The 24,813-nt window shown below is 45.1% G+C and overlaps 1 protein-coding gene and 1 long non-coding RNA gene across 3 annotated transcripts in view; one reads left to right on the forward strand and one right to left on the reverse strand.

The window, feature by feature from the left end:
• Positions 1 to 24,813, forward strand: part of LOC128894982 (uncharacterized) — a 127,534-nt gene that overhangs the window by 97,792 nt on the left and 4,929 nt on the right. The gene's annotated exons all lie outside the window — the stretch shown is intronic.
• Positions 8,436 to 24,813, reverse strand: part of LOC128894957 (uncharacterized) — a 43,183-nt gene continuing 26,805 nt past the window's right edge. Inside the window, exons 4-10 of one of the 2 annotated variants that reach the window (XM_054157093.1) lie at positions 15,634 to 15,836; positions 14,666 to 14,934; positions 13,686 to 14,105; positions 12,642 to 12,851; positions 12,262 to 12,458; positions 11,350 to 11,474; positions 8,436 to 10,360 (exon numbers count right to left, since the gene is read on the reverse strand). In XM_054157093.1, the coding sequence (XP_054013068.1) occupies positions 9,363 to 10,360; positions 11,350 to 11,474; positions 12,262 to 12,458; positions 12,642 to 12,851; positions 13,686 to 14,105; positions 14,666 to 14,934; positions 15,634 to 15,836 (2,422 nt within the window). In that variant the 3' untranslated portion in view covers positions 8,436 to 9,362. Of the gene's footprint in view, positions 10,361 to 11,349; positions 11,475 to 12,261; positions 12,459 to 12,641; positions 12,852 to 13,685; positions 14,106 to 14,665; positions 14,938 to 15,633; positions 15,837 to 24,813 lie in introns of both variants that reach the window. The other variant, XM_054157091.1, reaches the window with a different exon arrangement.

The raw sequence follows: 24,813 nt of genomic DNA on the forward strand, positions 1-24,813 counted from the left end.
AATGTTTCTGTTCCGTTTGGAGTCATGTAATCGTGAAAATTCCTACGGAGGGTAAAATTTTATTTTCGTGAGATTACAAGTGAAATTTAACACTTATTTCTGCGACCTTTTAAAATTCTATCTAGATTTATTTTCTTCGACACTTCATCACCACAAAAACAGGAAAATTCCAAAATCGCAGCTTCGATTTCACGATAACACCTCGACCTGTCACCGCCCCTTGAAAGTTCAACCCGCCCCCCCCCCCTAGAAGCCATGGGTTCTTTATTTATCTACTTCGGACGATAAAATAGAAACGCTTCAGATTGCGACCCACGTTAATCCCATTAGTATCTCGAAGTAAACACTGTCGGAACAGCGTCAGGGAACAATTCGACGAACGTGACCGATTATTTCCTTTTATTCCGTGCTCTCGGTGACGCGGAAACGAATAAAAAAAAAAAAAAAAAGAAAAAAGAAAGAAATAACACGTAGAGACTCCGCGCGGAAAGTTCGAGGCCCCGTAACGACTCCGGCGTTAATTTATTTCCGAAGTGTTTCTTTTACGAGCACGGAGAATGATTATCCGAGAACTTAGGCGACCGCCCCCGATGACTCGGAGTCGATCGAACAACCTGGCCCCGAAGTCTCGTCGCGAGGGTCTGATCGCGTAAAAGCTCTTTTACGAGCGGCTTAACACGTTGGAAGCCAGCGAGGCTTGCGCTGCGATACCTTCCTTCTTCTTCGAAGACGAACTTGAATTAAACTCTTACGGTTCGCCTGAGATCTCGTAAAGTCTCGAGAGGATTTTCGAATACTCGACGTGGGACGGGTGATGGCCACGAATTGTTCTCGAGGGTTTGAATGTATCAATCCTGAGGCAATTTTTTACATGGTACTGCACGTCGGGGCACCTGGAAAAATATAGAGTAATGAGTAGAGGAGAGGGTGGACGAAAGTAATTTCTGTTTTGAAGGGAGGTTTGACAGTCGAGAGAAGGAAGGTGGTATATATTTTTAATCCTTCGCGGGATTTATTTTGTTATGAGGAATTAACAAGGTTGAGGCTATTTGGAAAGTGGAACTATTCTTTTTTCTTATAAGTAATAAATAAATGGTTGGGTTCGTTATTTAATGGATGATTCTGAATGATAGAATAAAATGAAATTTATGAATGGAATTTAGATTCTGATTATATAATGAATTCTGATTGCACGTTCACCTGGAAAAAAATAGCGGAATGATTAGAGAAAAGTACGTGATTTAAAGTTAGAATCAATAAGCACCATAGCTACCCAGAGCAACAAGTTTTTAACGATCGACGAGTCCTCCCCCGATCATTAAAAACCTATCCCCATCCACTCGACCCAGTCAAACCACCGTTCACCCCTACGGATCTCCAGCGACGATCGACTCGCCGCGAAGTCTCCGATATGAAATCAATTACCAGCCCTAAAATCCCTCCTTCCCGAGGGATGCACGATCCAGGGTCACGCAGACCCGCGCGAGCACGTCGCGATCCTCCATAGCGCCGAAGGGTTAATCGCCACCCGTCCAGGAATCGAGCGGCAACTTCGAGACTGCCGAACCTGACGGTGTACGGTTACAAAACGTCCCGGAAGTTCGGTCCGCGAGCAACCCACCTCTCGTTACGCTCTCCCCTGGTTAGGGGTATCTGAGAGCGCTAAGAGTGCCGGGCGAAATTTCTGGCAGCGCTCTGCCCCGCGAACCCCTCCGACCCCCTCGCGAATAGCAGTTTCTTGGCCGAGTCGTCGAACTTGCCGCGACGATAAAATAGATCCACGACCGGCGAGGAGGGGGAGGTGGTGTTCTCCGCGAGCGAGGAGACCGGAAACGGAACCGTGGCCTAAACCCCCGGGGGGGCCCGGTTCGAATATCGTCTTAATCTCCAGTTCGGTGGAAGCCAGCGCCTTAATTCCGGTACCGCGAACTTCCAGTACCGCCTGACAAATCGCCCGGGCACGGATTATCCGTCGACGAAAAACTAATTAAGCCGCGGGAATACCGGCGTCTTCGTGGAAATATTCGCGCCGGGTACGGACGTTCAACTTTCCCGTTTCGCGGAGGGGGTTGGTTTTCGGTACGGCGCGGTGACTGCCACCGTCTCGAGTATGCGAACGGGGGTGGGTCGGTCCGTGGCTTGGGCAAAAAGCGAAATCGCTCGACTTCCGTCCGCCTATCTAAATAGTTGGCCGAGTCTATAAATTTTCTGGATTAAGGGTGATTTCGTTTTGCTCCCTCGGAGAAATCGTTTCAGAGGGAGGACGTGTCTGGACGGGATTCGGGGTGTCCCGAACGGTGTTCCGGGTACAGGTGGCAATGAAATGGGAAGAACAAGGGGAGGGATGGCCCTCTCGCGGCGGACGACTTCTTCCGCGCTGGATTAACGCCCTTAATTCTTGGCTTTATTGATAATTTGTTTTATCGATTATTGATCTTTATTTCCAAACAAACTTTCTATTACAAATACATCCACATGTGAAATTTATTTATGTGCAGCTATCATTTAATTTAATCAAATTTCATCGATAGACACAGAAGCTACGTATACATTAAATAAATAAAAGTGTAAATGGAAACAAAAGTATCATATTGCTCGCCGGTTCCAATCGGCGTGGTATCCAACGATGCGGGCGCAACTGATACGGGAGATTCGAACCATCGCGCGAAAAGCTGTTGGAACACGGTTGGAAAGAGGGACGCTCGATTTTCTTCAGCATCGAGGCGCGAACGTTCGAGAAACGTGCTCGGATACGGTCTCGCTTCGTCGAAGATTAAGCTAAGTCTCGTGGACAAAGTGGCGCATTGCCCCGCTCTTATCATGGCAATTGGCTTCATTGTGTACCGACCCTGAGCCTCGCAAGAACGTTTACGCTAATTTTGTCCCCATTTCCACACCCCCATCCACCAAATACTTTTCGGCGCCGCGCGTCTAATTATTCCGCGGCGTTGCACCCTCTGCAACCCTTTCCTCGCGATGCATGTACGATTAGGTGATAAGCCGCGGGTATTTATGGCGCCCGACTTCAACGCGGAGAGTTCACTTTTCAAACTTACAGTCTGCAATTTGAGGAATGCTTTTCTTTAGCTACGTTCCTTAATGAAATCACCAAGTATGTTCTGAGGTAGTTTACATAGGTGGTAATAATGGAATTGGTAGAATGGAAGACTTAGGTATATTATTTGTTTAGATATTTCGAGACTAATATTTTTAAACTCTTGAGGAGTATTGAGCACATACCTTCGGGGATTAACAAAATACTCATTATTAGAATGAGATGTCATGTGTTCCATAATCTTATATACTTTATATCATCGTGATATTTTAATGAAACCGAACTATAAGCAATTTTTGTTTCGCAAGAAATCCAGAATTTTTAATTCGTGCCTCGAGACGTTAACAGTTTCTTATAATTATTTCAAACATAAGTAATAACTCTAAGGGTACTTTGAAGAACTACATTTGTTATTTACTTTTGCCCTATGAACGTCGAACAAAATTATTCCAATAGCTACCGAAATATCAATTCCGATTCTAATTATTCACGTGTGCAATTGCACCCAAATACAATTTTTCCAACAACGCTAAACGACGGGTTTATTTATCCTCCCCCCCCCCCCCGCCCGCCCCCGCGCCAGCGTTTATCCGGAGCCTCGGAAAATCTGATAGCCGAGACGAGGGTCGGATGTTACCGTTTTCCATTCGTCCACTCGTAGGGAAACCTTGAACAACGTTTCGGGAATCCGTCGGTCGGGTGATAATAAGATTTAGCGACAGAGAAAATTCCAGGGGAACCGCACGGTCCGGCTTCGACTTTACACTCGTCCGCTGGTAGGAAGAAAGGAACGAGAAGAAAGGTACGACGATTTTCTCCTACCCTCCGTCATCCCTCCCTCACCCCCGTCCACGATACTAATAGGAGTGTCACGAACAGACCGAACCTATAATCCGTTCGCGCTAATTTCAGAGAATACCGGGAACGTCAGATTTTACAAGTTTATCGGTTTCTCGGCCGGTCGGCACTTTCCCCTCGCGACTCCTGTTTCCCGTTCAACGACCGTGCTGTACAAAAATCAAAAATAAAGAAACGGAAACTCCGATAAGGAATCGCGGCCGACCCCATCCGGGGGAGTTCTTTTCGTTGCGTGGCCTGCGAACGACACGTTGAAAATCACTTGGAATTATACCCTGGGGGGGGGGGGGGATCATTTCGCGTTGCCGAGCCAGTGGTTCTCAGTTCGAGGCGAAAGCGTCTCGAAATTATGATCGGGAATAAATCAACTGGAAGTGAATCAACGAGTGGAAGTTCCTATGGTGGTTACGATTTAAAATTGAACGCTAAAGATCGAAGTAGGCCATGTTGACCTATGCACCTGGGAAACTTGAGTTTCCAAGGTCGCTCAATTTTAATTTACGAATAGTCCTTTTATTAAAATATTCAGGGACAATTATTGTAACGGAGAAACCATTTTACTGATAAATTATTCTGTTCCTCCTGGTTCTAATTACAACAATAAATTCGTGTATACGATGCAATAAATACGCTTTGACCTCGGTAGCCTTACTATGAAGGCTAATTACTTACTAAATTCGTGATCACGGCAGCTATCGGATTGTAATAAATCCTCGATGTCTCAAAATCGCCATTTCAATCAAGAAACTGCAACCTTGACTAACCTGCCGATACGTGAGAGAAGGGTCTACCTAACCCTACCCTAAGGGTCTCCTCTGACGCGTCTGCAAGCTCTCAAACCCTGAAGTCCTCCCCACAAATCAATCACGAGAATCAAAATTCTTAAACAATATTTCCAAAAAAAAAAAAAAAAAAAAAAAAAATAAAAAAAACAAAAAAACTTGTAAATCTCACAAAGGGAAAGGTTGAGAAGTGCTGGCCCTAAACGGTGCAAGCGTTACGTTTCGTCGTTTCCCTTTACGTCAGGAGCAAATTCGCGTCGCAAAGAACACGGTGTTTCGATAATCTTTTTCCGTCTCCGTCGACGAAACGCAGCAGTGAATCAAGCGCGTAGGTTACTCCCGCGTCGCTTTTATTTTATTCGTACAATGCCGAGCGCGTGACCGAATTCGCTCGCGTGATTCCGATAAATATTGACTTTGTCGAGGATCGTTGCATATGGAAACGTAACGGCAGGATGACGCGTAACGAAGTAACGCGTGCGTTCATCTTATTCGACGTTGGCCTGACGCGAAGCGTTATTTCGATTTAAGAATCGTTTTCTTTCGTTTTCTTTCGCGAATCGATTCGATCGATAGACGGAAGCCACGGAAGTCACCGTTTGAACTCTTGCGTTCGAAATGCCATTTGAAAATGAAAATTAGAGAGTCGCGACGGTGTTTTAATTTTGGGAAGATACCAAAGGGATATTCTTTGGTCGCGACCGCGTGAGAGTCCCGCTGGAAAGTATCCAGGGACACCTGAAACAACGGGATTAAAGTTAAACGCGCGACCCTAGCGCGAAGAATCACGTTTTAACCGAGCGTCTAGCTTCGCCTGATCTAATTCTTTGGAAGCGGTGTGGTCGGAATAATTTTCCTGTTCGTGAGCCGCTTGGACTCGCGTCGTCTCGATCCCAGTACTCGATCGAGTACATTTGTTGGAACGAGTTAACACGTTCGTTAGCGCCATCCGGTTGGAAAACCGTCCGCCGCAGACCGCGGTACATTTGTAGTAATTTTACTTAATGTAGCGTATGCTTTTATACGCCTAAATATACGATGTATATTTAGGGGCTAGCCGAATACTCGGAACACCATGTCGCGGGTTACGCAACGCCGCTGTAGTTAGTATTTGTTTCGAAAAGACACGCTTCATAACGTTACCACCATTGCGGTGGATTCTCGAAATGAAAAACGATATTCAAAGCTTCTAGTACGGATGAAAATTTCATTTTGAGCGATTCGATTGTTCGAAATTTGTACCGTATTCGGCAGTGACTGTAGGAGGGATGTATACTCTGTTTTATTTTTCAGTGTTTACCTTCTGGTTTTTTTTATCTTCACTGTTTACCTTCTGGAATTTACTGTGTTGTTGGTTGTCTACTGTCGATCCTTTATTTGAGAAAGTAAATATGAAATTTAATATACCTTGTTGGAATAATAATATAGAAAGTACTTTTTAAAGTATTCTTCTTAAACAAATTGGTAGATAAAGAGTTAGTATGTTTCGAGGTTACATTATTGTAAGGAAATAATACATGTTAACTGCGTCACCTAGCACGTGACCCAGCTACGCCATTTTAGAATAACAAGACCCAACCACTTCAAAATGGCGCCTTACCGTGTCGTAATGGCGGCCGCTCGTGGCGCCACTATTTAGCGCGCTCTTCGTGATACACTCATAATACCCATCCCTGATGTAAAACAACAATATCATCCAATGCTCGAGTATATCCAAGAGCAGTACGAAGATACTCACGGTCTTCATATTAAACCATAAAACCGAGTTAAGTCTGAACGTTCTCGACTAGCTCCCACCTCGTCCGGAATGCTAAAATTTGCACACAAACGTGCGTACCCCGTGCCACGACACGCATAATCAGCCCTTTTCCCATGGTCGCGTCGGCGCGAGATTGTACGGGCACCTTGTGTCACGAGCACTTAGCTTCCTCGAGCGACAACGAGATTAATCTCGCTCGAGGGTTCGACCGAAGGCTCTCCCAACCCTCCTTCATCCCTCCCCCTCGTCCCCGTGGCGAGAAACTTCGTCTTCTACGTCGTCCAATCACGTCCCGCTTTTTCTTCGAACAAGCTGCTTCCTGAATTCCAAAGGCTGACCCCCCCCCGAAGAATCGACGACGTCGGCTCGTCCTTCGTGGCTCGTATATATTCGCGGCGGGTATCCGATCGCGATAACGCCTGCGAAACGGGCGTTCGATCGGTCCCACCCTCCCGCCCCCGCCGCCCTCCGCCGGGGGGGTAACTTCTTCCCTCGACGACGAAATTATTTTCTGGCCGCTCGATCGTCTGGCGCGGTGTTAAATCAAATTTCGGACACTGGGGGATCGAGGAGCCACGGGACTACCAGGGAGAACAACGGAAAGATTCGCGTGGGATGTATCTGTTTCTAGATTGGGGGACGTGATTGTAGATTGAGGGTGGGGCTGTTTGGTTTTCGGAGGAATTTGAAGCCCGTTGGTCCCAGAGTTTTCGATGCTATGAATTTTGTAACCAAGGTGGTGGGTGTTACGTCGAGATCCGATGGTCCTAAAGCTTCATTCGACCCACTCTTTAGAGTCTGATGGTGCCAGAACTTTCGACGCCCCACCCTCTGGGGCCTCATGGCCCTAGAGCTTCCAACGCCCCACCCCTCGGAGTCTAATGGTCCCAGAGCTTCATTCGCCCCACCCTTTAGAGTCTTGTAGTTCCAGAGCTTCCGACTTCCCATCCCCTGGAGCCTCACGGTCCCAGAGCTTTTGATAACCCCATATTCCGAAACGCCCACTGTTAGTAAGTGTCATCTGCTCCCGGAGCTCTCGACACCCCCACCTCTGGTGTCTGCCACGCCTAGTGGGCGTCACTCCCGAGTCTATTGGTCTCAGAGCGTTCCATGCTCCGCCCCCAGGCATCAATATAAAAAAAAAAAAAAAAAACGCAAAATCACTGTTGCCACAGAAGTAAAACTATATTTTCTTCATCGATACCAAAATATTTCAATCCATACATTTTTATACTCTAATGCGCGATATACTATTTGTACAATTCGAAATACACTATACAAGTGACCTATTGCATTACACAAATTAAACATAATATATACAATATTATGTGTATGTTACATCGTGGTGCACTCTCCATTCGATTCGAGCAGAATTTCAACTGCTCGTTCACTCCCCGTCATCGCTCCCGTCAATTTCGTCGATTCGATATTAACGAGACGCATTATCCCTTAGTACCCGAGTTTCTAATCACGCCTCGATTTCGATACTCGATTTAATTTTCGTACCGCCCCGGCGCCCGTCGACGCGTAGCCGACGAAACGGTATCGCTATTCACAGCAGTTTCGACGAACGAGTTTCATTAGGCGGTGAAATAGTTGGTCGCAACTAGGCCACCGAATATTCCGCTAACGAAGTCGCCGGATATCGATAGCCCGCGCACGCGATAATCGATCGACGAACAGCCCCAAAGTTGCGAACTACTCGCACAGGTGCTCGCCAAGATAGTGGTGCAAGATCGGTGCCTAATTCGATCCTCGAAAATATGTCAGCGTCGCTGTTCGAAAGGATCCGTCTACCTCTCGGATATTAAATTCCTGATGTACAGGGTGACACACTTGACATACAGTACCTTGCATAGTTCTTGAGACAAGTAAATGTATTTTAGAGAACCGTGGACTCGTCGTTCGTTACTCTTGTGACTCGAAGAAAGAACCGCAAGTGATTTTAATTTTTACCACGATGACGCGTCGGCGACCTGGTGGAAGATTCTTGAGCATCCGCGATGCGATCGATCGAATCGAAAACTTTCCCCAAACGAGGTTTCGCGATTCACGAAGGCCGCGACGCGCGTCCTTTCTTCGAGAACGGGCAAGTTCGTTAAGAGAAGTTTCAGCCCTGAAGAAAGCTTCTCCTCCGAGACGGAGAAATTCTCGCCGCGCCATTTCCGCGTACTTTCGAGTGCTTGCGTGAACGAATTTGCGACCACGTCCCAAGCAGGAAATGGTCGAACCGGTTGCTTGACCTCCGCGTGACCTGGCTCGAGTCGCTCGTAGATTCTCTTGAAAATTCTCTTGGAAATTTTCTTGAACATTTTCTTGCTCTCGTATCGCGGTAATGACTAGCGACTCTTATGCATTTATGACGGGGCGGAATATGAAAAATGTGAGCATAGCCAGGATGGGTCATAAAATTTCTAGTTATGCAACGTATTGGGTATTTGTGTTGACAAAGCATCCACTGTTGATAGGGTCCTTAGGCATCAAATGACGACAAAATCCTCATGTATCCTCTATGGATAGAATTTTTAGGCATATGCACTGTTGACAAAGTTCTTAAGCATCCACTGTTGATGGAGTCCTTGATCATCCACTATTGACAGAGTCTTGAAGGCATCCATTGCTGAAAAAATCCTCAAGTATCCTCCCTTGACAGAATTCTTAGGCGTATACACTGTTAAAAAAGTCCTTAGGCATCTACCACTGTCAAAGTCCCCAGATATCGACTATTGACAAGGTTCCAACATCCTCCAGCTCACGCCTATCCTATCTAACAACACCCTCTACTAACAACACCCTCTACTAACGAAACCCTCGTGCACATGTCCAGGAGACCATCCTTCGTTCCGTCGTAGCCTCTCCACCCAATTCCTCGTTCAAGTACTCGCTGAAAAAGTCCAACCAGGATGGTTCAGATGAGTCTGTCATTCGCGTAGGGGTCTGCGATCACGGATCCATTTTGCGCAGCCTCGATCACCCTCTTAGCAGCGCCCAGACTCTTGTTCCTCCTTCGCGGCGGCGTGGGAACGATCCCAGTGCCCGCCACCGGATCCTCCGTTGTCCTGTTCAACCTGGTCGGCTTCTCTGGCGGAATGTCGACGTGCTGGCCCGTCGAAGCCCAGCCACTATCGTCGTTCAGCCGAGAAACGACGGTCTTATCTAAATCCTCGATGAATTCCCGATTGGCCCTGGTCTCGATCTCGTCCACGGTCTCCTCCCAAGCGCAGAACGATACCTTCCTGGTGGCAATCGGCTTCCTGTCCTCCAGGATCTGTCCCAGAGACACGGGGGTTTGGTTCCTCTCGTCTGGTAGATCAACAGGGTTTCCTGTAGCCTCGACGGACTGATTAATCTCACTTTTCCTCGGATAAGCTAGATTCTTCTCAGCGGTCAGGATTCCACTGTTTGAGACCAGCTCGCTGATCCCGTTGGTCCTAGCTTCGTCCTTGACATCCTGGGACTCCTCCTTCTCGAGCATGTCCGACAGCGCAGCCTCCAGCTCGGTGAGGCTGGGTGTCATCGAGCTGAGATTACTCTCCTCGGCAGTTTCCTCTTTAAGGACCTTCAGCAACGTCGAGTGATCGCCGTCCGAAAAATCTGTCTTCATCCTCGGTTCGGGACTCGGCGGTGGCGTCTTCGTTTTCTGATCGTCCAAACTCTTCTTCAGCTTGTTGTGCACATCCTTGGCCAGCTTCTCGTCGAAGAGCTCCTCCAGCTCCTGCTGCTCGAGCATCTCGCGCGGCAACGACTCCTCCGATATGGTCCTGACGAGGCTCACTGGGCGGCTGGTCAGCTCCTTCGACTCGCAGGCGTCCTCGTCCGGTTCGCTCTCGTTCGACAGGCTTCGACCGAAGATCCTTCTCGAGCGTCGATCGTCCTCCTCGGGAAAGTGGGGATTCCCTATCGTATCTGGCAAATGGAACGTCCGCGGTTTAACTGGTCACGTGCGCTTCCGCTTGGTGGGAACGATCAGTCGTCGCAGGGAAGCGATCCTAACTCTTGGAATGTCGATTCGAAGGAAAGACCACGTAATCGAGAACTGGTGGACTGGCTAATTTCACTAGTTGGGTTGTACATGACGCTCCAGGGCTGGGACTGTTGGAGTATTTTGGAGGGCACTTGTTTTCGGAAAGGAATTTTTTAATGATAGCGATTAGGGTGTTTCACTTTCTTTCATAGTACTAGTGATAGTTTTTCGTCAGACTTGATCCAGACCTAAACCAGGATTAATGTAAGAACCGGAAATGGAGGGTAGCTGAGAGGCTTTCAGGGTCGCTGATTCCAGATTTGACCTCAAAATATAGAAACTCAAAATGGAGGATCCAATATGGCGGACCAAAATGCAGAAAAGTGAATCGATTTGGATGAAACTTGATATCCGAGAGTTTTTGACGCGTCATCCGACATTTTTGCAAAGGAAATTGTTGTTCACAATCAGCTCAGCTACACCCTAGATTCAGTTTTTCAAGGATCAAGGAGACTATACCGTCACCAATCAGATCCACTAGCCAACATCTCATCTCCGCACTATACCTATACGAAAATCCAACATCATGTACAAATTAATTACTATTTTAGATACTATAAACACTACAAAGATGATAAATACAACTTTCTCACCTAATTCAATAATATTTTAGAAAAGAAACGATCAGTGAATCGCTCAGAAAATCCTGATGCAGAAAAATTGGTGTGTAAAAAAGTTCAACAAGTAGTCCCAGCCCCAGCTCCGATCGGCTCAGGATTTATGAAGGGGGACGCGTTATTGGCCGGCCGGGATATATTGGAGCGAGTTCTGTTGTGTTATCGCAAGGGTGTTTTTTCAAGACCCGCGGGACGCGAGGGAAGCGTTAATGGAGACCGTTTGACCACCTTCGGGCTTTCGGGGCTCTATTTACCTAAAGCGGAACGATGTTTCGCCTCGTCCAGGAAAAACGGCTCTTTGGTGCCGAGGCAGTCGCGATTGGCCGAAATTCTGCAACTGTCCGCCAGCGTTGGAGGATCGAACTGCTTCAACTGCGACCTACGGAAACAGACGGAGGAAAATGCGTATGTAGCGTTTCTCAATGGACTGGCAGCTCCTTCTTTCGGCTCGAGTAGCTGATTCTACAACTTGTCTCGTTGTTATCGTTACCGGGGAAAAATTCAATGTGGCATTTATCGTTTAACAAAAGGGTGTTTTAGAATTTCTCCTTCGTCGTTACTCACCTTTCCATTTATTATAATTAGACTGCGGATCTTTATGCGAGATACAATCGCGGTACCTACAAAAATTGAACCTAAATAGGAATTTATTTTACTCTCAATATTTTTTATAATCTTACATACTGCGTGCATTTTGTAGATTCTTGCACATTCAAATTGATAAATGCATAAAAATCCGCAGTATAATTATGATCATTCTGAATATTAGACAAAACTCTTATAATTTCACGTCTTTACTTTCTTCGCGAACTCTGCCTCTTCGTGTCCCAGAGAAATGACTAAAATAGCGAATAAATATTCCCGATTAACTAAAGAAAGATTAATTAAATATTCCCACGAAATAATTAATCCTTGAAGAGCCTAAATAATACCAACTAATAATATTCTAATACAAAGTAGCATTCTAACCAAATAATTGTCTCTGCGGCGATTCAACTCCCCCTCTGACGAATAAAAAATCTAGGACACCGCGCTGAAAAATTCACGCAGAGAGGCGTTAGGGGAGGGTAATCCTCGAAATATGGGCTTACACCACTTGGCATCTGAACGCCCCAATTAAATTCAGTTAATCACACGAACACCGCTCGGGGATAATCTCTACCGACCTATTTGGATCCACTTCGGGATGTTCCGGCTCGCCGGTCACGGCAGACGGTGTTTTTCCGAAAGCCTCGGGCTTCTGCAAGTACGTCGATGAGTCCGCGGCATCTCGTTGCTGCCTTCTTCGGCTATCCAAACCGGAGGAGTCGACGACGTCCTCGTCCTCGCGGTGCTGCTCGCCTTCGTCGGTCCTCGAGGCGTCCTGAAATAATTGAAAATCTTCGATTCTTCCTAAGCGGAATATTTAGAGAGTAAATACTATTTTATATTGCAAAGAACGAGGAGGAAGAGCGACGGTTCTCTTGTTCTTCGTTTAGAACTTGGTCTTTGCATTCGGAAGTACATTTCTGCAAACAGCAGTGAGACATCGATCCATCGTCCTCACCTCCAACGAGACCCCGCGCTGGTGATTCAATTCGCAATCACCGATCCCGCCGAGCACCCAATCCTCCGATTTACTCGGGTCGTACTTCACGAAACCGGCGCCCGCGTCCCCGTTCTCCCCGCACTCCAGCTTCTCCAGGACCTGATACGGCGATAGGTTATCGGGAATGGCGCGGCCCGATATATAGTCCTCCAGTCGCACGCTCGTTTTCTGCGGATTAGAATATATTCGCGGCGGATTAACCCTCTACGGTGCCGAGACTTTGGGCACACAGTCGCGGGGAACACTTCGACGGCGAGATACGGCTGGCCGTCGATAGAAGTTGCGAAAGTTCGGCCGGTAACTATTAATTCGAAGGAAAATAGTAAAATGCTGTTATCGCGGGTGATTAAATAGGGCGACGCATGGATTTTGTTCGATAACTGTCGCGTGGTTATCCCTACCACTTCTTTAAACGCTTGAGTCATAACTAACCCTTAGGTGATAACAAAATACCAAGGTACATGTAGTATATAACATAATTGTACGAGATTAAACAGTTCCTTGAGTGACGTTCCATAACTGTCGCGTGGCTATTCCCACCACTTCTTTAAACACTTGAGTCATAACAAAATACCAAGGTACATTTGAAATATAATACAATTCTACGAGATTAAACAATTCCCTGAAGGTATGTTCGATAACTGTCGCCTGGTTTCTCCCACCACTCATTGAAACATAGAAGAAACCAAGCAACAATAAATAAACTATAGAATCTCACATCTGTTTCTTTAACTGTCGCAACTACCAAGACACAAACAGTTCCCTGAAGAAATGTTCGATAACTGTCGCCTAATTACCCCCACCACTCATCGAAACGTAGAAGAAACCAACTAACAATAAATAAACTACACACTCTCGCATCTACTTTTTAACTGCCACGCCAATCAAGACACTCCCTACAAACAATCCTATAAGAAAAATAAATGAAAACTGTTCCATCTATTAAAATCGACCCTAACGAAAGCGAGTAGGAAACAGGCTAAAATACAGCAAGTTGCGTACCTCGGAAAATGGCTCTAGGAAGGACGCAGCCGGGAGCGATCCAGTGCTGCTCCTGACGGGTCTCCTGGGCTTTGTTTTCTCCTCCTCGGCCTGATAGCCCCTCGTCCCGTCCTCCTGATGCCTGGTCGTGTCCAACTCGTCGTAATTTGGCAGACTGACGGTGCTGTAGTTCTTAGTCCTAGCGCCGGTCGACAGACCTGGAACCTTCAAGGAATCCATGACCCGATTCTCAGGCTTCCTCGATCCCCTTTTGTCCTCGCGATTGGGAGTCGACGAGTCCTTGCTGGTTCTGTTCCTCGCGAATCGCTCGTACTCCTCGCTATCCTGAGGCTTCAGCTGATGGTAACTAGCGTCTATGGTCCTGCCGGGTCTCTTGCCCGACACCATGTCGCTGGTTATTATCCTTCCAGTGCCGTTTACCTGTTGACAGGTGTTGGATTTATTAGAATATTTATTTCGAAGGCAACTGATGTGTGTGTGGTACTAAGAAGGTCTGAGGTGATAAATAAGGAGTAATTGTCAGTCTCGAAGGAGCTTTTGTTACTAGCTTTCCACTTATTCGTGTTGAGCCACCCCTCCCCCAACTACTCAATAAACACTCATCTTACAACAGGAGCAATGAATTTACCGAATCTATTTTCAAAAAAACAATAAATAAATGTCCCTCTACTCAAGAGAAGGAGTCTTCACTTCAACAAGACAGAACTTCCCAGAGTAGTTCGCTAACAGTGACAAATCCCCCTATTTCGATTCACTTCGACAGAAAAAAAAAAAAACACCCCCTGGCGCCATAACGAACGTCGTGTTGACTGTTTGCCCACGAACAGGCCTCGATCCGTAAATATTTTTTAATTTTTTTCACGGATTCGCACCTTCCCTCTTCCTCTATTTACCCAAACGCGAGAGGGTGAACATTCTCTTGAATATCGAGTTTGAGAATCTACAATGGAAATCCATGTCCCCCCCATTCTAGAACTCGCCTTGTGTTCATAAATCTCCTTCGTCTTTCTTCCGGTGTCTTGGAGGCACCGTTTCTCCGATTCGATCTCCTCCTCCACGTCCTGCTCGTCGCCGCTGCTTTTCGGCGACTGCACCGACGAATACAACGGTTCGTCGGCCCCTTCTGTGTGCCTCGAATTGCTCGTCGAGTTCCCGGCGATCTCGTCCGGTTTCGGCGGCAAGGGCCTGCCCTTATTCCGTTTGCGTCGTCGAGGTGGCGGCACTGGCGTCGAATCCTTCAAGTTCGAATCTGCTGGCGCGAAAGCACGGAAGCATCGTTAATACGGAATTTTAACACAGCTAAGTTTGCGTATATGTGATTTCGATTGAAATTTAGTTTGGGGGCGTTCTCTATGCTCGACTCGAGAGCGCAGGGTATTTAATATAGGCAGGTATCGAGTATATAATTATTGTAATATTAATTTTAAAACGTGTACGTGGAAAAATAGTTTGTATTCTTAGTGGTAGATTGTGCCATCAAATTCTGCTCTGTCGATACTACAGATACCTGTACTTATTCTAAATCTGTGCGTTTTTGAACTCACTGTAATTCTAACTAGTGTTTCCCAATCACCTGAGATTTGGTTATGCCAAATCTCACTAATATAAACTATAGACAAATTAATTCCAAGAAATATTTCTTGAACCTTATCGCTCTCTGTTCCGAGACACCTGACGTCTACACCAAGTTCGAGTAATTCCAAACTACTATGCGTAATTCGAGCCAAGCTCTTTTCCCTTCAGGGCCAACCATGCTTGGTTTTTACGCCACCCAGAACCAGGGAGCTTCGTTATTTATAATACAAAGCGCGAGCAAATCCCAGGGAGCATCTCTGTTGGCGGGGATGCGCACGGTGTACCGGTCCTTATCAGCTGGCATGTCGGGACGAGCATGTTCTCGTTAAGGATACAGCTTGCAAAATGAGCTAACGATAAATTGCGAGCTTACAGCTGGACGCGGGAGTGGCGGCGGGATAGAGGCTCGTGTCGACGGTTAAATTCGTGAGGACGGAGCTGGGCCTCGGCGAGCTCGGCACCTCGAGGTTCACGTCGACCCAGTCGCTGGGTTGAAAAGGTCTGTCCACCGAATCTATGCTCCTCCCTCGCGTGAGCACCTCCCTTGGCGGTGAACCGGCGTATCCTATCTCCGAGCTGCAATTAAACGGGGACAGTCGTCCGTTAACAAATTAGTCCATTGGATTGTTCGCAGTAAAATGAATAACAGTAATTTGTGAATGAATATTTTGAATAATAGTAATCGGGAATTTAAAATGTAGATAGAATTTGATTGCGTAGGGAATCGATACGAAATGCGACTTAGTAAGTACAGGGGGCGGACAGTAGAGCAGTGCGGAACGTAGCCGACTACCACGCTGAGAGCCTGGGTTCGAATCCTGGCCGGTCCGCCCCGGTTTTTCATGGTTGGGTTAGGGCTGGATAAAAATATTAAGTATGGAAAAAGGTTGAGGGTGAAAAATAAGGGATGAGACAGTACACAATAGCAAATAAGGCGAGCGAATAGTCAGTTGGTCACCAAGCTAGCATTATAAACTCAACAAACAAACAATAAACAAGACTTAGTACAGAAACGTATATAGGCAATAAGAAATAGGGTATGAGAAATGCAAAAGGACGATCTTCGACGATCGGCAGTCAGTCGAGTTCGAACTATGATTGAGGTGACACGAAGTCGTGTTAATTCAAAAATCCCCTCCAGCCTTTACGATTCTTTCACTTAATTACAAGTGACAGTGCTTTTAACTGGAGAAGTAAATAAACCAATTTTAAAAATTAATCATCAACGAAAATGAATTCGATAGAAACGCTTGAATTTCAACAAAGCTACAAAAATAAATACCACGAGTTCATTATGCACTTTCCAACAGTCCGTATACGAAATTTAATCGCAGCAAAAATTTTCAAGTGTCTGATTTAATATAATCCTCGATTACAAATTTTACAGAGAGTGAGTCTACGAAGACCAGATAAAAAATTAGTTCGATTGCAATATAAAACCCAAAAATATGATTCTTCGATCCACGTTCATGGGAACTCTTCATTCGCCCCGATAAGCATCCCCGGACCTAGGTCCCAGCTTGTTTCAGCGTGTCGCACGTAGCGAGGCCATCTTATCTAGCCCCGGTGACTTTAAATTTACTCGTAAACGGTCCTCCGCATGAAAACATGTCGGCAAACAAAAATTGCGCGGCACCGAGTGGGGCGCGTGTAACATAGTAATCAGTTTCTTGCCGTGCAGTTTTTTTCATCCAGATACGAAGCTCAACCTCGGCTTTTTAAATGCAACATCCCGACTTTGCATGCGAATACCTTCGCAACTATTAACCTCTGACCTCGCCTACCTCCTTGCGTTTCTTTTTTCTCGGCGCGTGACACTATTTCGAATCCCAGAGTGGAGTACGGTCTCCTTGAAACTCAGACAGTGTTCTTATCTCGGTAAAAAAGTAGGATAAACAAACTTGCAAAGAAATTGTTTGCCATATTACTCTATCGTATTGATAATTCTTGCTTCGAAATATATCCGCATGGATCTTTCGATGAGGTAATTAGTTCGTTAGGTATCGAGACTTGTATAAATTCGTAGAATTTTGATTTTTTTTTTTTTAAGTACATCACGCCAGAAGTCTGTCGTTGCGAAGGCTTGTTGCTTGCAGGTAAATTCGTATTAATTCGAGGTTAGGTTCGAAAAAATCACCCCGACTGAACCTTGCCTCCTCTGCACACCAACGTTCTCGTATAAATACTCTTGGATATCTATTCAATAAGACCGTTGAAGTAAACAAATAAATTATGGCTGACGTATTACATCGTGGTCCCATTCATTGTCCATTCTTGGAATAAACGTTTGCAATAAATATCTCAGCTTGGGAAAAACTAGGTCATTCAGTGAACATTCGATAAAAAAAAAAAAAAAAAAGAAAACGATTCGTAATTTTCATTTTTCTTTTATCTTTACCTTTCATTACCTTTTCTCTTTTTCCATTGTATCCAAGCACGCGGACCGATTCCAGCCGCAATTACCCGTATTTCGAAAATTTCGGTTCCGCCAGCCGAAATTATTTGGTATCGCGACAATGCGGCTCTATTATACGGTTACTCGCGAATGCATGCCGTGTTTCTTCGCGTCCCCGGGGCCGTAACTCTTCCGTAGACGCGGGAACGTTACCGGAATTTCGCCCCGTCCCCGTCCCCGATCTCCTCCTTTTATACGACGGTTCCCCTTTTAACTTCTTGCAGAAACGACGCACGCCAGCGATTCGTGAATATCGACGAAAATCGTGGAATTCCCGCGATTAACGGTTTCAGTCTTATTCTACTCTTCAGTTTCGCAATTCTTTCGCATTTCGGCGCTTGGATGACGTCACCGGAGAACACGACGCTAGGAAAAACATGCCTGAACTCGTTGCGATCGCGTTCTTCGCTTTTCCGCGCCTGACTTTTCTTTTTTTAACCGACTTCGAAAAGGAGGAGGTTACTCGATTCAACATGTATATTTTTTTGATTTTCATTTCTTTCTCAGCGATTGGAAAGATCTGTTACGCTTACAATAAATTTATTTGAAAATTGCGATGTTGTATGTAGAAAGAAATTAAACTTTTTGATAATCTCTAGCTTTTAACGCGAATCGTTCCACGAGTACAGCGACGCAAAATGCATCTACGATTTTGCTTGTAAATTTTAGTAGCGTACTATTGTACAATCAGTCCCATGAATATTTATACCCTCTATGTATATTCAAGAAATTTATTTAAATTAAATGTTAGGTTTGATGTTTCCAAGTGTATGTTTATATCAATACGCATATATAAATGTATAACATGCGTATTCATACGCGTGTTTATAACGAAAAATTCATCTGATAATATCAAAACTATTATTAAATCGAAACGTCTTCGATAGACATAGATCGTACGAATATTTATGCGATCGTGTACATGGAAGAAAAAATTAACTGCTTAATAATCCAAGGGCATCCAAAGTGCAACGACGCGTCCGCAAAATGCAACTGCACCGTATTTCCTCGACTGAAATCGTATATTCATTTTACCTAAATCCATACGAAGTTCTCCATGTAAAAGATATCGGGTGAGACATCCGAAAAATGAATATTTCACTAGGTATCCCTGTTAAATCTGTCGCGGCTGCGCCGCCACTGGATCCACCATGACAGTCTCGACGGGTGCAGGTTGCCTTCCCCCAGGCGCGCCTGACCTGAATTTTCAATCCTTCACAATTTCAAAACAAAGCCGTCGCAATTTCGGTCGCGCTTGATTTCCGAAATTCAAAATCGTCTTGTACGAATTTCACTATTATTTCAAGCAATTGTTTCAAATAATTACGAAGTAAAATGTTATTTGAAACGTAGGATGGTTGAGCGAAAAAACAACGTGAGTGGTCTTTTCTCAGCTCTTTTTAAATACCGGTCGACAGTCTTGCACTTATACACTCGTACATGCTACCTGGTGCTCGGTGGCACGTGTATTTGCCTACAGCAGAATTGCCTACAGAAACAATATTCCAAATACTAATATTTCAAATCCGATCACGGTTACGAAAATAGTTACGGAATAAAATAACGCGTTACTCGAAACAATAATTCGAGTAACGCTATTTCACGAGCGACGTTATTTCGCCTAACCCAGGCCCGAGGTTAGCGTAGACCGACCTGTGTCAAATTGACCGAACCCTTCGCTCCTCTAACAAGTGTCACATCCCATCGATCGTGGCTCGCGAAAATCTAGGTTTCCCCGTTCTCTGTTACGATACGTTTACTCTCGTCCCCGCATCGATTATTATGCTACTCGATGCTCGCACGGGATCCCCCGTCTCGCGCATTAATACGTAGCGTGTTGCGATCGGTGGATCGGACGCGCGGGGGCCAACCACCGACACGCGCACTTTATTTATGCATTCCGTTAAGTCGGGTTCATACGATCCACAGCACGACCTAATTTATGCGCCGGCGTGCACGGATAAGCGATGCATCATTCTCATTGTCCTCAGCGAATTAGGCGAATCGAAACCCGAACTGTCAAAGTATTCCGTTGCAACCGCGCCACCGGGATCCGTGGCTCGTCCGACGAGATTTCCAGGCGCGCGCCGCTACGTCGGATTAAACTTCCCATCGAGATTAAAGCGAATCGGTTCTCGATGCCTCCCGGCGGATAAGGACTCATCTGGATTAAAAATTGCACGAATAACGCGCGGGTTGCGGGGGAAATGGTATATCGCCCCTTGGAAATTGGACAGATTTGGGGCATTGTAACATTTTTCCAAAAAACGATACGCGAGAACTAGTGACTTTTTTTTGCAAGTAATTGGAGAAATCGTGGACACCAGGTAGACAGCTAGATCGGAAACAATCTATTACTGGGATAAATCATTGTGTACGGTACAACGATCGCTTTTGAAATATTATTTCAAATTTTGCTTCAGAATTGTTTGAAACAATTGCTCGAAATAATTGCGAAATTATTCTTCGAAAGCAGGCGAGGCGAATTCGCGAGTACAAGACGATTTTGAATTTATTTTTAGTTCTTAGCGTTACCCTATCTGAATTATTATATTTTCTCTTCGGTTAGAATAGATGGACCTTCCACTTAGAAAAAAATAATTTCAAGTAGCCGAAGCAACCAATCCGAATGAAATGAATAAAATCATAAGAACCGTCATTAAGAAAAAGACTTTATAAATTAAAACAAGAATCGATATAAAATAGGAAAAAAGAATACACCGGTGATATTAAAGAGTTATCATCGTGCTTGTTTAGCAATGAATCGGGGCTTGATTCGCTTTCGAAAGCGTCGATAAGGCCGGGCGGTGGATAATCCGGGAAACATTGGTGAAACCCGTCTCATTATTTCCCATCGAAACGAGAAATTATTTCTGTTTTAATTTGTCGCGCGTGAGAAAGCTAAACCGATGTTCGATGCACCGATGCGCGTGTACGGCGCTGTATGAAACAATGGTTTTATGATTATCGCGTACAATGCATTCGCGATGGCCATACGTAGCTCACGGGGAGGACAATATCGTTGGGGGATACGCTTTTTGCAAGGTACGCGTTGTTCCAACTTCCATGTTCGATCGGGCGCACGATGCGCCCGGGAACACAAGTTTCCGGTTGAACTTTTGATGCGTCCAGATACAACTTTCGCCGATAAACGAACAAATATAAAATATCTATGGAACACACAATAGCAATAAAGTAAAGACCGGATAAGTGCAATATGATCCTAACCGACTTTTTTCTTGGACCTCTTTCTCTTTCACTCTCTCTGTCCCTTTCTACGTTCGACTCGAGCCAAATGTATATAAACACAGAATAGAAACCACGACTGGATAACTGCAATGTTCGGGTCCCGATTTTCTTGCACTTATCCGGTATTTACTGTAATGTGTCAATGCGATTTCGGAGCAGAGCTTTATTAAGCAAGAATTTATTCCATAATAAACGCGTCCAAGCCCAGGCGTCCGAGAATGACGTTCGAGTAAAGGTCGACGAAAACGAGAAAGGAGAAAAATTCACCGCAAATAGCTCGATGGTCGTAACGCTTCGCGTATAAACATCTCACTGTACAGCCGTGCTTACACGAGATGGGATCCGCGATCGGAATATAAAACGAGCGCATGGCAACGCGCATACGCGAAGACGCTGTAGATTGCCAAGCAGCTGGATTTACGTTGAATCCAAAAGCGCGCCATTCGCAAACGCGCAGATTTCGAAATCGAATTACGACGCCTCGACCCAATCCTCGAATCTTGGGAAATTCTTATTTTCTTATCGATCACCCGTCGTACCAAAATTCAATTCCTGGGGAAATTCAATTTCTAGGAATGTCCCGATCTGTTTAAAAATACGTCGCGCTCTCGGGGAGGATCTTGTCTTTCGGCTGTTATTTCGAATGCGTTTTACGAAAGAGAAATATGAACGCGGAAGACTCCGTGCACGAAGCTCGCGACAATTTATTAGGAGAGCGCATCACTCTGAAATCAGGGGAGTCATTAATAACCGTGATTAACGAGTAACACGAATATTCGAGTGCAATAGTCGGGCATGATTAATTTACCGATCGTGTGAATCGATAAGGTGATGATAAACAAGCCAAGAAATAGTTAAAATAATCTTTCACCGAACGAATCACTGATTCGTGATCCCAGCCAATTCATCGTCTCTTTATTTAAATTAATTGCTCTTAATTTTTTTTTAAATTGACACGAGGTCATGAATTTTCAAGGAACATTCCGAGGATAGTAAACACGACTGAAAAATGTCGTAGATTCGTGTTTTCATCGATTCCAAGAGGAAAACTTCCGAAGTTGGCGCCAGTCGGTCGTTTCTCGCGATCATCTTATTTTTGGACACCTGACGTTCCACTGACCTTAAAAAGGAAACGCGACAGAGTCGCAGGCGTGGGCGGATAAACCAGCCTAAACGCGACCCACGCTGAAATCGTGGATTCGTCGGAACGAGGCCTAAAACTTGCCTCTATATGGGAACAAAAGCTGTCACGCGATCGAGATCTCAATTCGCGATAGCTGAAACCTGTCCCCGGCTCTTGTCTTTTATAGGCGCCTTTATCCTTCCAGGTGACAACACCAGTAAACTCTCGGTGATTTATGCACGGGCGAACAGAGTGTTTCATAATGTACGGGCCTAACCTCGGAGGGGAGAATTTAGAGCGTGCAAATAATGAAAGAAAAAAAAAATGGCACCTGCGTCACTCGTGTTTTCGAGTTACAGCCTTTTCGGCGTTTAGTCGCGTTTTCGGTTTCATTTTGGATGATAATGTCCCCAGGAATGAATCAAAAGTTTGCGACATGTTAACGAAGAAAATTTGTATTAAATCTGATGATTTGTTTATATTTATCATTTTATGTTTATGATAGTAGTATCGACGCGTTGCTGAGATTCTCGCGAGAGAAATGAGTACAAACACGACCTCATTCGGACCGCTTTTAATTTTAAGCAATTCATAACGATTCAAAATTAGGCCAAATGACGTATAATTAAAGGTGGTCCGAATCTGGTCGTGTTTGGACTCATTTTCATCGGGGGAACCTCACCGGTACATTGATAACTTTCTTACGAAGATAAGGAATTTGTTAATTTTCATTCCTGATTTCCATAAGCAATTCAAGGGATCCTTACGATATGAACATACACGCTCCAAAATCGAAATTGATTAATTAACATTCCATCGGGAATAGTTTCCTGAAACTCTGGTTCCTCGACGAAGGTAAAAAGAGGAGTTTCGCAAAATTTGAACAATTAATACCCTACATCGGCATTCGCGTTCCCGCTCTTGACAACTTCGTTCGAATTAACCGCGCGCCGTGTTATTCCGGTTTCCATGGGAAACATCAAATATTGACCAATTAGCCGTACTCCGCGTTAGATCTTAAATTACCTTCCACTCGGTGCAGCGCGGAGATATTCCATACTCGTGGGTAACACGCGTTTCGAGTAATTAGGAACGGGCTCGTTTGAGGTCGGGGGGTGGGGGGGGGGGGAGGGAAGTCTTATCGATCAGGTGGATGACGATTCGCGAGCGGAACTAATTCGTGTCTGGCAAAGAAAACCGCTGGAACGTTTCTTCGTTAACTGGAGTGTCCTCCCGCGCCTGGAAAGAAACTCGATGCGCAGATCGGCTCGTTAACGTTTCGAGTAAATCGCAAATGAGGCTAATAACCGCGGGTTTACGCCGTTCTAGCGTAAGCGCCGCACAACCCAGGCCACTTGAAAAGCCACTTGTGTGCTATGAAAACATTTCACGGTGCCCGTATCAAAGTCCCGTTAATGTATCCTGTAATTAGAAATTTCTATCATCGACGATTCCGCGAAATTTATTTTACTACTTTCACCGGCTATACATCCTAATTAATTGATATTTCAATCTTCTCCCGCTTTATACCGTATCACTTTATCGCTTCGGAGTATTGGAGCGGTTACGAGATATTTAGAATTTAAACGTATACGTAGATGAATTCTTCTGGACAATTTGAACGTCACATTCGAACGTGGCAAGCCTGGATTGACCTGCAGTCTCTTGTCGATGACCGTGCGATTTCCATGTACACCGAAAAGATGTACTTTCACCTTCTCATTTTCCCTCTTTGGATAAATAATTTCGCCAAAAACAACTTTCGTGCATTTTCTACGTCTTCAGGTATGACTGATTTATTATGGATGCACTGAAAGTAATTGCTCGATGAGGATGACTCGAATTTTTGGTGGAGTAGATTTTAGTAGTTTAGTCGTCTACGTCCACTGTCTGTTCTTTCGATAGCATATTGGATAGCATTGCGCTGAGATTCGTGCAAGCTTTCTGGAGCTTCCGAGTGAGAATTTCCAAATATCCAAGGATATATGAACCCCTCAGCTGAGAATCTATGCATTCCAAATTTTACGTTTTCCTCGATTATCGAAGCTCCCATTTAGGACCACCATTTTAACTCGACCGAAAATTGTATACTTTGTACTTTATACGTTTCTATATTTGCGTACACTATAAACTCTTGAAGCCTTACAGCCACGGCCCTAATCGCGACAGCTTGCGTTTCCTCTCACGAGCTTTTAACAAAAGCTTCTGAGCTAAATTCCGTTTCCTCTCCACGTGGCTCGTTCACCTGGTTATGCTCGGCTACAAACGGCAGCTAGAGAAATATAATTAATTTCCCGGTGAGATACCTTTCCTCCGAGAAAATTGCTTTTCCAGCGTGGCCGCGGTGCAGTCACGCGGCAAGAAAATTAGAAAGGACTAATCAATTGGAGTGTTCGACGGAAGCGTTCGCGCGCGTTCGGAAATCGGTTTTCATCGACGTTTAACAGGCTGGTCTTTACTCGGCCATTATAATTTCCGCGAATATTTCCGTGCGCGTAATCAGACCGTCGTTGGCTCGATTCGTTCCGCTTTAAAACGGATCCACGGAAAGGTGAAACGAGAAATGGAAAAAAATTTGGGAAAACGGTGTGATGGAACAGGAGAAACTAATAAATTTTTGGTATTTTAAGAAGTAACAGTTATTTAAGGTACTAGATTGTAAGTTTGCATTATCAAGTATTGCACAGTAAATTAGGAATTCACAATCAAGAATCATTATAATTTTT

This window comes from Hylaeus anthracinus, unplaced genomic scaffold (genome assembly GCF_026225885.1).
Source record: "Hylaeus anthracinus isolate JK02 unplaced genomic scaffold, UHH_iyHylAnth1.0_haploid 4, whole genome shotgun sequence".
Classification (NCBI taxonomy): Eukaryota; Metazoa; Arthropoda; class Insecta; order Hymenoptera; family Colletidae; genus Hylaeus; species Hylaeus anthracinus.